We start from the raw sequence: 11,840 nt of genomic DNA, 5'->3' as shown, positions 1-11,840 counted from the left end.
TATCTGCACGCGTTTTATTCATCTCAGTCACATAAGGTAATAGGGAATTGTAGCGAGCAGTTTTAAGAAAGTCATTCTTTTAGTCATGAGTATGAAATTGTAAGCATGAACATGCTGACCAGTCTAACCACATGATCTACATTATATGTGGAGAGTGAAGTGGGTGTAAGTGCAAGATTCTGCTTTCAGTTATGTGAAGGTGTCTCTCTAGACTCAGTTCTTTGCACCACTGATCAGTCATAGTGATTCTTAAGATGACCTTCATCCATCCTAATGCTATAATAATAATGATGATGATGATGATGATGATGATGATGATGATGAAAACCACTGCCCTTGACATAATTGACTACACTGCAGTCACAGCAGAACTCTTCTTGTGGAAATCCCTGTTCAGTTGCTCCCTCTAGTGGCTTGAGGTTGTAGTGGTACCAACACCTGTTCTCTGTTGAAGGAGGCGAATAACATCTGAGATTACCTGCTGTGGTCTTTTGCTGACCCTTTGCCTCCAAAACACATAATAAAGGGCAGAAATCCAACAATGAGTTTTTATCACTAGTAGTATAAACTCTATTACTATTGGCTGAATAAACAGTTTCTTGAACCTCAGCCAGTTTTAGAGCCTCTCTGGGCCTCTCTGAAAGGAATCAGCAGGTAACAATAACATCAGCTGTCAGTTTAATAGTAAAAGTATGATACAGTATTTCACAGTTTTAAAATGCTTGTAATGTGGAATGTTTCTGAAATAACACCTTTTGAAATATGATCAGCTTACCAGGGTTTTAATCAGTTTTACTTTTCTATGTCCAACTATTAGTGATGCAAATAAACCTGGGTTCCATTTGACTGAATTATTATTTATCATTACTCCCTGCTTTAAGTCTTTTGCCATATGCTTAGGATAAAATGAAGATTAAAGATTAAAGATTAAAAGATGGGTTTCTAAAAACTGTGACAGATGAATGTTCTATAATGTTGTAAAAGCTCGTAGTTAAGTTTTACATTGTAGTATGCTGAGATTTCAGACTTTGTAAATGTGTTATACACTCCACCACTTCACCATGATAACCACTATTTGCACAGGCGTGACAATGAATGTGTTAAAAGACGAAATGAGTCCAGGTGTTTGTGTTGTGCCTCTATAGGTCTGCTGCACCGGAAGTGAAGTGTTGTAGCCAAAGCAAATGGCAAAGACGAGACACCGGAGATGTTTGTTTGTTTGTTTGTTTGTTTTTATTAATAAGGTGGTAATTGATTTGGTTTTGGTGATGGCACATTGATTATTTCTCACTTATGATAATCATGTATTCAGAATCTTGATTTGGTTTTGTCAGACTCAGGGTTCGATGGGCGCGAGATTGCGCAGCGCTTTGCAAATATACAGCTGCAAACTGAATGCACATAACCTACTGACTAGTCCCTGCTGTCCAGGCTTATGAATAATTAAATCTGTAGCAATTTATTGAGACTGATCCGTTGGTGGTTGTTCTGTAATCTCAAGCACAGGGTGTGTGTGTCAGTATCATTTGGATGAGTATCAACAAATGGGCCGTATCGTGCGTTGTAGCTGCCATTATCAATGAATTACTTTGATTTATGATCACATCAGTCAGTGATGATGAACAGCTGATGAACAAATGTAAGCTACAGTTACACCTGTTTCTGTATGGAAGCAGGCTTTCATAAAATCAAAAACCAGAAGCCATTAGGCAAATATATTGTGAAAAGAATCCTTGACGGTTTGATCCACATCCTCATGTATTTGTGACAGCACAGATTATTGTCACTGGCCTGTGCAAATATAAATACAGTAACTACAGCAGTGGATTTGCATTTCAAATCTAGTCAAAGAAGAAGAGAAAACAGAGGAGAAAACACTGACTGCTGTACAATATATAGAGTGAGTTATTCACTGGTTTCTTCTTAGAAAACGAGATTACTGACAGGTACGAAATAAAGCAAAAAAAATAATAAGAGAAAATAAGACGGAGACACAATATTGGGACAACCCATCTCTATTGTCTTTCTAACAATACTACTGCAGAGCCCGTGCAGCTGGAGCGCAACAAGGGGTTGTTTCAATTCACAAGAAAACATGGTTGCCGTGGTTACAGTAAGCAGTAAGTTTCAAATAAATTGAGAAATCTTTGTAGATTTTCTGGACAACCACTCATCTCAAGAAACTTTACAGTCGACACGTTACGGATGAACAGTTGTCGCAAAAAATCGACAGACAGAGATTCCTCCATTTGTAGTCTATAAGAACATCATGAGACCTCCTGTGACGCTCTTTTATCTCCTCATCATCATGGCTGAAAGCCTTGCAACAAGCAACAAACCCCGCAGGAGTGTTTACTTCCAAGGTAAGATATCTACTGTAGATTACAGATGGTTGGACTGTAAAGAGATATCAGAAACTGATATATCAGTATCATGATGTGTAGATTGGTAGTAGTGTAGCCTACATATTAATCCACATCCAGAGGATAGAACATAGCTTACTATGGCATGATAGGAAAACCCATGAAATACATTTAGGATTAGTTCAAATTACCAAACAAAACAGTCAACATGCAGGATACTGGACAAATGAGCACTGTTACAATACATTTATATACACTCAACTTGAAAGGTAACCCCCTGTCATTCTCTGATATAGAAATGGACATGAAACTGTTCAAAGAGTCTGGCTTTGGCAGTTTGAAGCTCTTTGATGATAAGAGATGACATTGGTCAGCTTGTTGTTGGAGCCAAGGGGAAAGTGCTCACTCTCAGCTTGGATGATGTAAGAAAAAAGACCAGTGAGGTAAGCCATTTAGGACTGGCTGTAGGCTGGTGCTCTCTGTGCAGCAATATGATACAATGAATGTGAAGTAATTAGTCCTGTTTCACACACTGAAACACATAGCCCTCCGTACAACAAAAACTGGGATAGTCCAACCATAATCATCATTAGGAGCCAATGTTCCAAACAGAACCATAATGGCGAATGAGATGGAAATGAGTTATGATTTATGAACTCATAGAACAAATAACTAAGACTGGCTCATCAGATTTAAGTAAGATAATTCAAACAGCTCTCAGGACCAAGTGCAACACATGGCCTTGTAAAAAAAATAAAAAATAAATAAGGAAACAAAAGAAGCTTTACAGTTCCACACAGAGAAAACACAAGGGCTTCTTGGTCAACACTGACTCTCTTTTCTTCCAGGCTGAATGGACAGTCAGCTCAGCAGATGTAGCCCTCTGTCAAATGAAGGGCAAGGACAAGAAGGTACAGCAAGAAGTGAATAATTAGTGAGTGTTATCAGTTGTTGCTCTGATTGCATACAGCCTCTAACATTTCATCCAAATTAACTGATTACATTTGTTCTTCCAACAGGATTGTGATAACTTCATCCGCACCCTACACACAATGGAGGATGGTACAATGCTTGTTTGTGGAACGAATGCCTTCAATCCTGCATGTGACTACATGGTAAGTACCTTTAGTCTCTAAGTTTCCACAGAAAACCAAATGCACTTATTCTAAAGTGTTTCAGTTAGCAGTCAGGCTGATACAAGCTGGTATAAGTAAAATTAAAAAAGAAGAAGATTGAAAAAAATGGTGAGTCATTCTTTTTGCATATTAGATATATTATATATATTACATAAGTATATTAGAACTTAATTGAATAGCTGGAAAGACAGGACACAGAAAATATGTCTAACATTATACAGAATGGAAAATAATATATATATATATTTATTATTGTGTAGCTTCTTAGGGGGAAAAATATTAGGGTTCAGGAACTTTAAGGAAATACCATTTTATTAAAAAAAATACTTTTATTTGCACGCTGGCTGAAAATTAGATGAGAAGATTGATTTTATTCTCTTGTCTGTATATGGTGAATATGTTGCTGGAGCCAACAGCAGATTAGCTTAGTTTAGCACAACAACTGGAAACTGATTTTACACTTTCACACTTGCTTCAACAAAGCAAGACACAATGTGCCAATTAGTGAGTTATAGAGGTCAGATTTTGTTACCTTTAGACAGAGCCAAGCTAGCTTTTTCCTCTAGTTTGCAGTCTAAGCTAAGCTAACCATCTTTTTGCTGTTGCTTCATGTTTACCTTACAGAAAAAAGAGTCGTATTCATCCTCTTATCTAAATCTTGGCAATAAAGTGCATTTTCCAAGACTGCTGCAGTATTCCTTCCAGTAAGAAAATTTCACTGATGGATTTATGCCTCCTTCAACAGACTTTCAAAAATGGAAAACTCTCCCTGGAAGGAAAGAAGCAGGTAGGAAAAGGGAAAGTTCCTTTTGACCCCTACCAACATTTTGCTTCTCTTATGGATGGTGAGTACACAATTGTTTACAGATTCTTTATTTCTCAACATTTTGATTTCTCTTTTGTCATGGCTGCTCTCTTCAGATAAATTAATGGGTGTCTGCTGAGATTCAGAATAATTAATGCTCGGTTTGTGGTTTTTGACTGCAACAACAACACACTGTTTCCTCTCCACTTGACAGGAAACACTTTATACTCGGCAGCTTCCTCCAACTTTCTAGGCACAGACCTGCTGTTTCAGAGACATGGAGAGAACCCCCTCAAGACTGAAGTGAAGCGTTCTTGGTTCAACGGTAAGCTTATGTGGAAAGTGAACAGTGTGTTCCATGAGACAGACCTCATTAACATGTTCATGTTTCAAATCTTCATGTGATCTCATATTCTAAATGCTTTATTTTCAGAGCCCACCATGATTTCCATAAGCCTTGTTGAAGCCAGTAAGAACAGCGAGGACGGTGAAGATGACATTGTTTTCTTGTTCTTTACTGAGAGCGCTGTGGAGGAACATCATGATAACATCCAGGTGTCGAGGATAGCCAGAGTGTGTAAGGTGTGTCTCTAAAATCATCTAATACACCTGCACTGACTTCATATAGAGTAGGTGCAGGTGTAAATCAAGCTTGTAATTCAATGTGTGTGTTGTTTCAGAGTGACCTCGGGGGTGAAAGGACCCTGCAGAAAAAATGGACTTCTTTCTTGAAGGCCCGTCTGGATTGTCAGCCTGATGATGCGGGCTCACCCACTCTTCTTCAGGATGTTTTCCTTCTCCGAGACCAAAATAACTGGAGGGATAACGTCTTCTATGCCACATTTACCTCCAACTCGTAAGTTGCATGTTTCCACAGTAGATACCTCATTTCTATATATGTTTACAAAGTGTAATCAAAAAGTTCAGAGACTGTGCCAAGCAAAAACTGTACCTCATTTAAATTTTGCTGACATGAAAGTTATTATTCATACTTGCTGTAGCATGTCGTGCTCCGTTCGTTCACAACACGAAGTCTTGGGACTTTTTGATCGCACCTTGTTTAGCTGATTAATATTATGATAAAAGATGTAAAGACCTTATACGTAGGGATAGAAAATAGGAAATCTTTTCTGTGTCCATCACAGGGAGGCCTCAGGTGACTGCAGCAAATCAGCTGTCTGTGCATACAAGCTGTCTGATTTGAGTCAGGTGTTTAGTGGGAGGTTTTTGACTGAGAGTGAGAGTGGGAACTGGGAAACATATACAGGAGAGGAGCCATTCCCCCACCCTGGTTTAGTAAGTATCAAGCCAAGATGGAATAAAATCTAATCATTAATGGGGTTGATTACCTTTGGTTTAAATGTTCAAATGTGTCATAATCCAGCTGTATTTGTATTTGTATTTGTCTTTTTTTATAGTGCATTAATAATGAAATGCGGGCCATGGGTGTGATGACCTCTCTCGACCTGTCTGACAAAACCCTGCTGTTTGTAAAGAACCACCCTCTGATGGAGGGGGTGGTCGCACCGATAACCGGCAAGCCTCTGCTGGTCCAGACAGGAGCACAATTTTCCAAAATTGTTGTGGACCAAGTCACATCACTGGATAAACAACAATATCAGGTCATGTTTATTGCCACAGGTATCCAACTAGGGCATCCAGACATACCTTTACACAAATATCACAGATCATACATGAGGTAAATCGACAGATGAACTCCAGCTTGGATCATGCTTCTCTCCCTCAGACTCTGGTTGGCTGCAGAAGGCGGTGAGATTTGATGGTGAGGACGGCCGCATCATTGAGGAGCTGCAACTGTTTCACACTCCTCAGCCTGTCAACTTCCTCCAGCTTTCCTCCAAAACAGTAAGGCTCAGTTTACTAGGGTTGTTTTTGTAATGCAAAACCAAGTTGGTTAAATACCCTGATCTCTTATGACTTGAGTAGTAAAGTAAACACAGCCTTATAGAGAGAGAATTCTAAACTTTGTTGTATTTCTGTAGGGCCAGCTGTACAGCGGCACCAGTAACTTTGCTGTTCAGGTTGATATAAGGGACTGCAGCCGCTACACATTGTGCCATGATTGCCTTCTCTCCAGAGACCCACACTGTGGGTGGGACAAGATCAGAGACCAGTGTGTGTCTGTTGTTGGTGCATCAGCTGGGTCTATGTAAGTATGAGAACATGGTTTTTTGAAGTGAGTAATTCTATGGCTTCAGTCAGAAAGAGGTTTTCTTTCCCTTTCAAGGATTCAGAGTCTCAGTGATGGAGACATTAGGATGTGCCCGACCTCTGACTGTAAGTTAAACATTTCCCATATGCTCTTGAAGTACAAGCTAATTGACTTGTTTAACAATGTAAATTAAAAAATTAGCAAGTTCACCAAGCCTTAATGTGTGTTTTCTGGATCTCCTCTTCAGTGGAAAAGAAACCTGCCATCGTCCACCTCACTGTTGGGATAATGCAGCTCCTCCCATGTTCCCCTGATACCAACCTCCCAGTCAGCTGGCGCTTCTTTGACAGCATCCTCCCTCCTGGTCCCCGATACACTGTGCTCAGCCAGGGTCTTATCTTCAGAACCTCCTATTCTGATGCTGGGCTATACACCTGTGAAACAGTAGAAACAGTGAAGGGCAAAGTGCACCGGAAGACTGTGGTCCAGTACCTTGTCCAGGTTCAGGACACTAACGGTCTTGTTAGGATACTGAAGACGGCTGTGATCATCTTGGCTGTTTTTTCCACTGTGTTGACAGTGCACATGTGCATAGGCCCCCTGATCATACACATAAAGGCAAAAAAGCAAAATAACATTGGTTTTCACAATGAAAACAGCAACAACAATCAAGCAATCACTCTGAGGCCTTTCTGTCATTATGACCGGACCAAAGATGGGCACATGGAGGACAGTCGAGTTCACAGTGACTATGCAGAGGGGCTCCACGTGGAGGCTAACACTGGGGGCGATGCTGCCACAGAGGAGGAGCAGAACATGGATACTTGACATAACTGAGTGCTATGTCTATATTCACTCTCCCAGAAGTCACTGTAGCAAAAGTGGCTGAAGAGGACATGAAGGCAGACAATGGCTGCAATGGTTATTGTTTCATTGTATGGTATTGAATGTATTGAAAGTGGAAAATGAAATGTGAAAGAAAATAAAAAATAAATGACTACATTTATTTGTAATATTATTTTTGGTTCTTTTAATGGGATATTAATGTATTTATTTATTGAGTCATTTATAGATTTATTTTTGACTACTGCAGTTTCAGTACTCCATATTATGCACAATAAGCCTGAGACTTTACAGTATTATAGGGAGAAGCCCAACAGTTCCCACCATGAGCAAGGACTTGGCGACAGTGGAGAAGGAAAAACTGACATAACCAGAGTCGGGGTGGATGGCCATCTGCCTTGACCAGTTGAATTTAAAGAAGAGAGTGACTATATGATGTTTTTCTGGTGTTTATGGCCAAGTATAATAGCTTCACTTTTGTCAGAATTTAGAAATAGGTTACAACCAGGCCTTTATGTCTTTAAGAAATGCCTGAAGTTTGACTACCTGATTAGTTTCCTTTGGCTTCATACATAAATACAGCTAGGTGCTATTTGCTTTGTTATTCATATGGTGCTTCCTGTTAATATTGCTTTAAGGATGCATATATGGGTTGAAAAATATCTGTCCTAGAACATAAGTATTCACACTAAGTTCAGGAAGAGCTAACTTTCTGAGTGTAACAACCATTAACAAAAAGTAAATTCTGCAAAATTGTGTTTGCCTGTGAATAACATAAAATAATGACATTTAAAAAATGGGCCCTTTTGTCCCTGGTTGTATTAGTAGTCCTTTAAAGTATTTCTTATGATCATCACCTTAGTTATTTTGTTCAGTATTTCTTTTGAGTGTTCCCTGTATTTACATGTATATAACTTGTTAGGTCACTCTTCATTTGGGAAATGACTCCTCTTGGCTGGTATTGCTGGGAGATGGTGTTCAGATTGACATGTGCACACATTCAGTGGTAGGACATCTGTTCATTGGTCACTTTGAACTTATTAAAGATGCTGTTTTTGATAGAAAGAGGTGAATGACATAATCACAAACAAACTGTCAAGTGATGGTTCCATTTCTCAGTTAATAAAACAAAGTAAAACAACAACAGCAACAAAAACAGGAAAAAAAAAAAAACTCTTAGAATCTTGTAAGTATCTCTGGAATGGACCTGTGGCTGGAATCGTCTTTGGAATGAAATTGTTGTCTTGAGTCATTAAGAATCTTACAGTGTCAGAACAGCTTAACTGGCCAGACCTTCAGATGAAGAAACTTCACTGTCTACAAACAACAAATTAGTTTAAGACTTTTTAGTGATAACATTTGTGTGGAAAACCGCTTTCTGACAAAATGTAGAGTTCAAGATCAGCCATCTCTTTGACAACAGATACACAGGGTAAGAAAACTGAAAACACACACACATTGATGGAAAGTTATCAAGAACATGTTGTTCTGTCCTACTGTCCTTGATGTGTTTGTACTTTGATATGTGGTGGATTAGAAGTATGAAGCAGCATAAATTGTAGCTAACGGGAGTAAAATCTCTACTCCAATATGTTAATTTGAGAGTTAAAGCTGCCAGTTACTTCGCAGATGAAGATTTTTGAAAACATTATATATAATGTACGTTTAAAATCTAATGCATTGTTATCAAGTACAATTAAGCTTCATTAAAATAAATGAAGAATATTCTACTTTATCTCCTTAAACATCTATGCTGACTATTCAAGTAAGTGATCTGAATATGGAACTGAATACTTTAGCTTTTGATCAAATTTTTTTCTCATTGAAAGTACTTCACTCTTCTGAATCTTTGGTAATACCACTCATTGAAATTTTCCGAATTTTTCCAATATTCAGTATTCAGTAGTAATTTTTTTTCCCCTCTTCTAGTGGTCATAGAGTGACAAACAAACATTTGTTTGTGTTGTGTTAAGTTGACTGAATGAGCCTCACTGACTCAGTGTTGTGACCTACTTCTCTGTCACTGGTAGAAGAAGAAAAGAATTCAGAGGGATTTGAGTCCAAAATGGTGACATACGCAACAGCAACACAAGTCGCTACCTCGTCCTGGACAAAGGACGCTTAGGCAAAGTTGCCAAGTGTGTGAATTTAATCACAGCACATGTCATGGCCCTCAAGACTCTTAAAACTGACAAGAGCTTGGTCTCTGAAAGAGAGCCTGAGGAAGGAGCCCAAAGCTGAGGGTCCTCCAATCATTCCTTTCTCCAGTGGCACAGGCTCAGCTGCTCCTCACTCCAGTGACACCATCATAAACCTGCCTGATGTAGAAGCAGCTGCTGGAGTTGGAGGTGGCTGTCAGTCAGGATGCAGCCATCAGTGATCAAGCTGAGGAGACATTGGTCCCTGATAGGTCACCCAATAGAGGTGCACCTGTCAAAGTGAAGAAGAGCCGGCTGAAGAGGACCTGTGAGTTCTTCAACAGGGCTGTAAGGAAAGTTTTCAGGATTAGAAAGTAATGTGAATTTCTGGGCTGACCAACTTGCCGTCACCAAATGGCATATGAACCACTGTCATTAGAGTTGTTTGGAGAGTAAGAATGGTCGTTGAATCTCCTTGTGACCATTCACACCTGGCCTCGTGTGACTCATGCATTCAGCTTTTCCTGGTCTCTCTTTCTCTTTTCTCTTTCCTCCCTCTTTTTCCTCTTTACCCTCTCCCCCATCTCTCTCCTTTCAACCCAACTGGTCAAGGCAGATGGCCGCCCACCCTGAGACTGGTTCTGCCAGAGGTTTCTTTCTGTTAAAAGGGAGTTTTTCCTCTCCACAGTCGCCAAGTGCATGCTCACTGTGGGAACTGTTGGGTTTCTCTTTTCAGTGTTCTAAAGTCTTGACCTTACTTTGCAAAATGCCTTGAAATAATGTTGTGAATTGGCACGATACAAATAAAATTGAATTTAATTGAAATTGAACTCCAGAAACAACTCTAATGACTTTCGATACATCAACAACAGCCAGGAGCAATAAGGAGCAAAGTGACATCAGTGGCTTTGATATCGACCTCACAGAGGTTAAAATGCTGGGTCTCCAACACCAGAACTGGTGAAGCCTCTTGAATGAGAGGTGAAACATCTTCAAGTATCTACAACCAATGTCCAACTGTGCTTGATTAAGCCCTTCTTGGATAACCATAATCTGGGTGACTGAGAATCTTCACACTCTATCATCATCATTGTCAGCTAACCATCTCACCATCATTTTATACACATACAAAATCTTCACAATGGAAGAGATGGCACGTGACTCATGACAAATCATTTTATTTTTCTCTTGTGTGTGATTTGGAAATGAATTATGATTGTTTGATTAATTCAGCAACAATGTAGGTGTTAGGGTTTTGGATTCTTGTCTGTTTTTTCTCTTTGTTTTTCCCATGTTTCCCGACCCCTGGTGTTTAGTGTTTGTCCCCAGTCTGTCTTTGTCTGTATGTGTGTGTCTGCGTGTCATCGGCTGGGCGTGGCTGACCCACTTCTTCACTCCTGTCAAACCACCTACACACCTGCAGCTCATCAATGTTGATTGCCACCTTCTCCCCCTGCGATATAAAAGCCCAGCCTTCCACTTCAGTCTTCTTGTTATGAACCTCATGTGGTAGACACTATGACTATTTACCTTGCCATCCTGTATCTGCCCAGCCACATCCAACCTCCTGTTCTTTGTCCTTGTCTCACTCATAAACTCAGCCGTCACTCCTGGAGAAGCACCTGTTTCCATACGACACCTGGATTCCTGGTCATTTCTAGATGGACCTCTATTCACCATCTACCTGAGAGACTCAAGAGAAACTCAGCCTTGGGCTTGTCCCCTCTCTCCTTTGAACATGGACTTGGCCTCACTTGCTGACTTGCCTGAATCCCTTTGCACGTTCACTCAATTGTAAATAAATTGTCTGTGTCTGCATTGAGGGTCCAGTTTCCTCTAATATTGAGCTTAAGTAAAGGGCATTTTATTAGGGCAATATATTATAGGAGGAAATTCGCTGATTCATAAAATATGCTATCAATTTTTGAACTCTGATTGATAATTAACTTAATAACTGCAACCAAAATTACCGTGTCAATAGCTCGTAAAGGTTGAAGGGTTTGGAGCTCTGCAGAGATTGGTGACATTCAATCTGCAACATTAAACAGACCAGCAGGTCCGTTTTTTTTATTTATTTAACCGATGAGAAAAGTAACAACAAAAACACAGTTTGTAGATCCAATGAGTGGTACAGGTGTGGTGAAAACAGACAAAAATGGTGGTTGGAGCCACATGGTAGGTGTGAGATGGCAGACTCAATGATGACTGCTGGGACTGCATGGCTGTCCAGTAATCTCATTGTGAACAGACACAGCAATAAAGCTCAGGGAATATGTTACACTAAATCAGTAGGTACATTGACAAAGTTAGTTAAGAAGTCCTGTATTCAGCCATGCTGTGGCTTGGACCCAGTTAATGTTATCAAGTCTTTTTGGCAAACTG

At 39.8% G+C, this 11,840-nt stretch overlaps 1 protein-coding gene across 1 annotated transcript; it reads left to right on the top strand.

Moving 5' to 3' along the window:
- Window positions 1-1,953: 1,953 nt before the first annotated feature.
- LOC108897933 (semaphorin-4E-like) lies at window positions 1,954-7,460 on the top strand. The gene is given in 15 exon segments (XM_018697737.2): window positions 1,954-2,363; window positions 2,660-2,703; window positions 2,705-2,806; window positions 3,212-3,274; window positions 3,383-3,478; window positions 4,245-4,344; window positions 4,519-4,629; window positions 4,738-4,886; window positions 4,985-5,160; window positions 5,450-5,600; window positions 5,723-5,945; window positions 6,052-6,170; window positions 6,308-6,474; window positions 6,553-6,602; window positions 6,725-7,460. Coding segments are annotated over 15 exon segments (2,226 nt in total). The 5' UTR covers window positions 1,954-2,269; the 3' UTR covers window positions 7,306-7,460.
- Window positions 7,461-11,840: the final 4,380 nt, after the last annotated feature.

Source organism: Lates calcarifer, linkage group LG19 (genome assembly GCF_001640805.2).
Source record: "Lates calcarifer isolate ASB-BC8 linkage group LG19, TLL_Latcal_v3, whole genome shotgun sequence".
Taxonomy (NCBI): domain Eukaryota; kingdom Metazoa; phylum Chordata; class Actinopteri; family Centropomidae; genus Lates; species Lates calcarifer.
The sequence above is the reverse complement of the archived record's forward strand: the minus strand, read 5'-3'. Positions and strand labels throughout refer to the sequence as shown.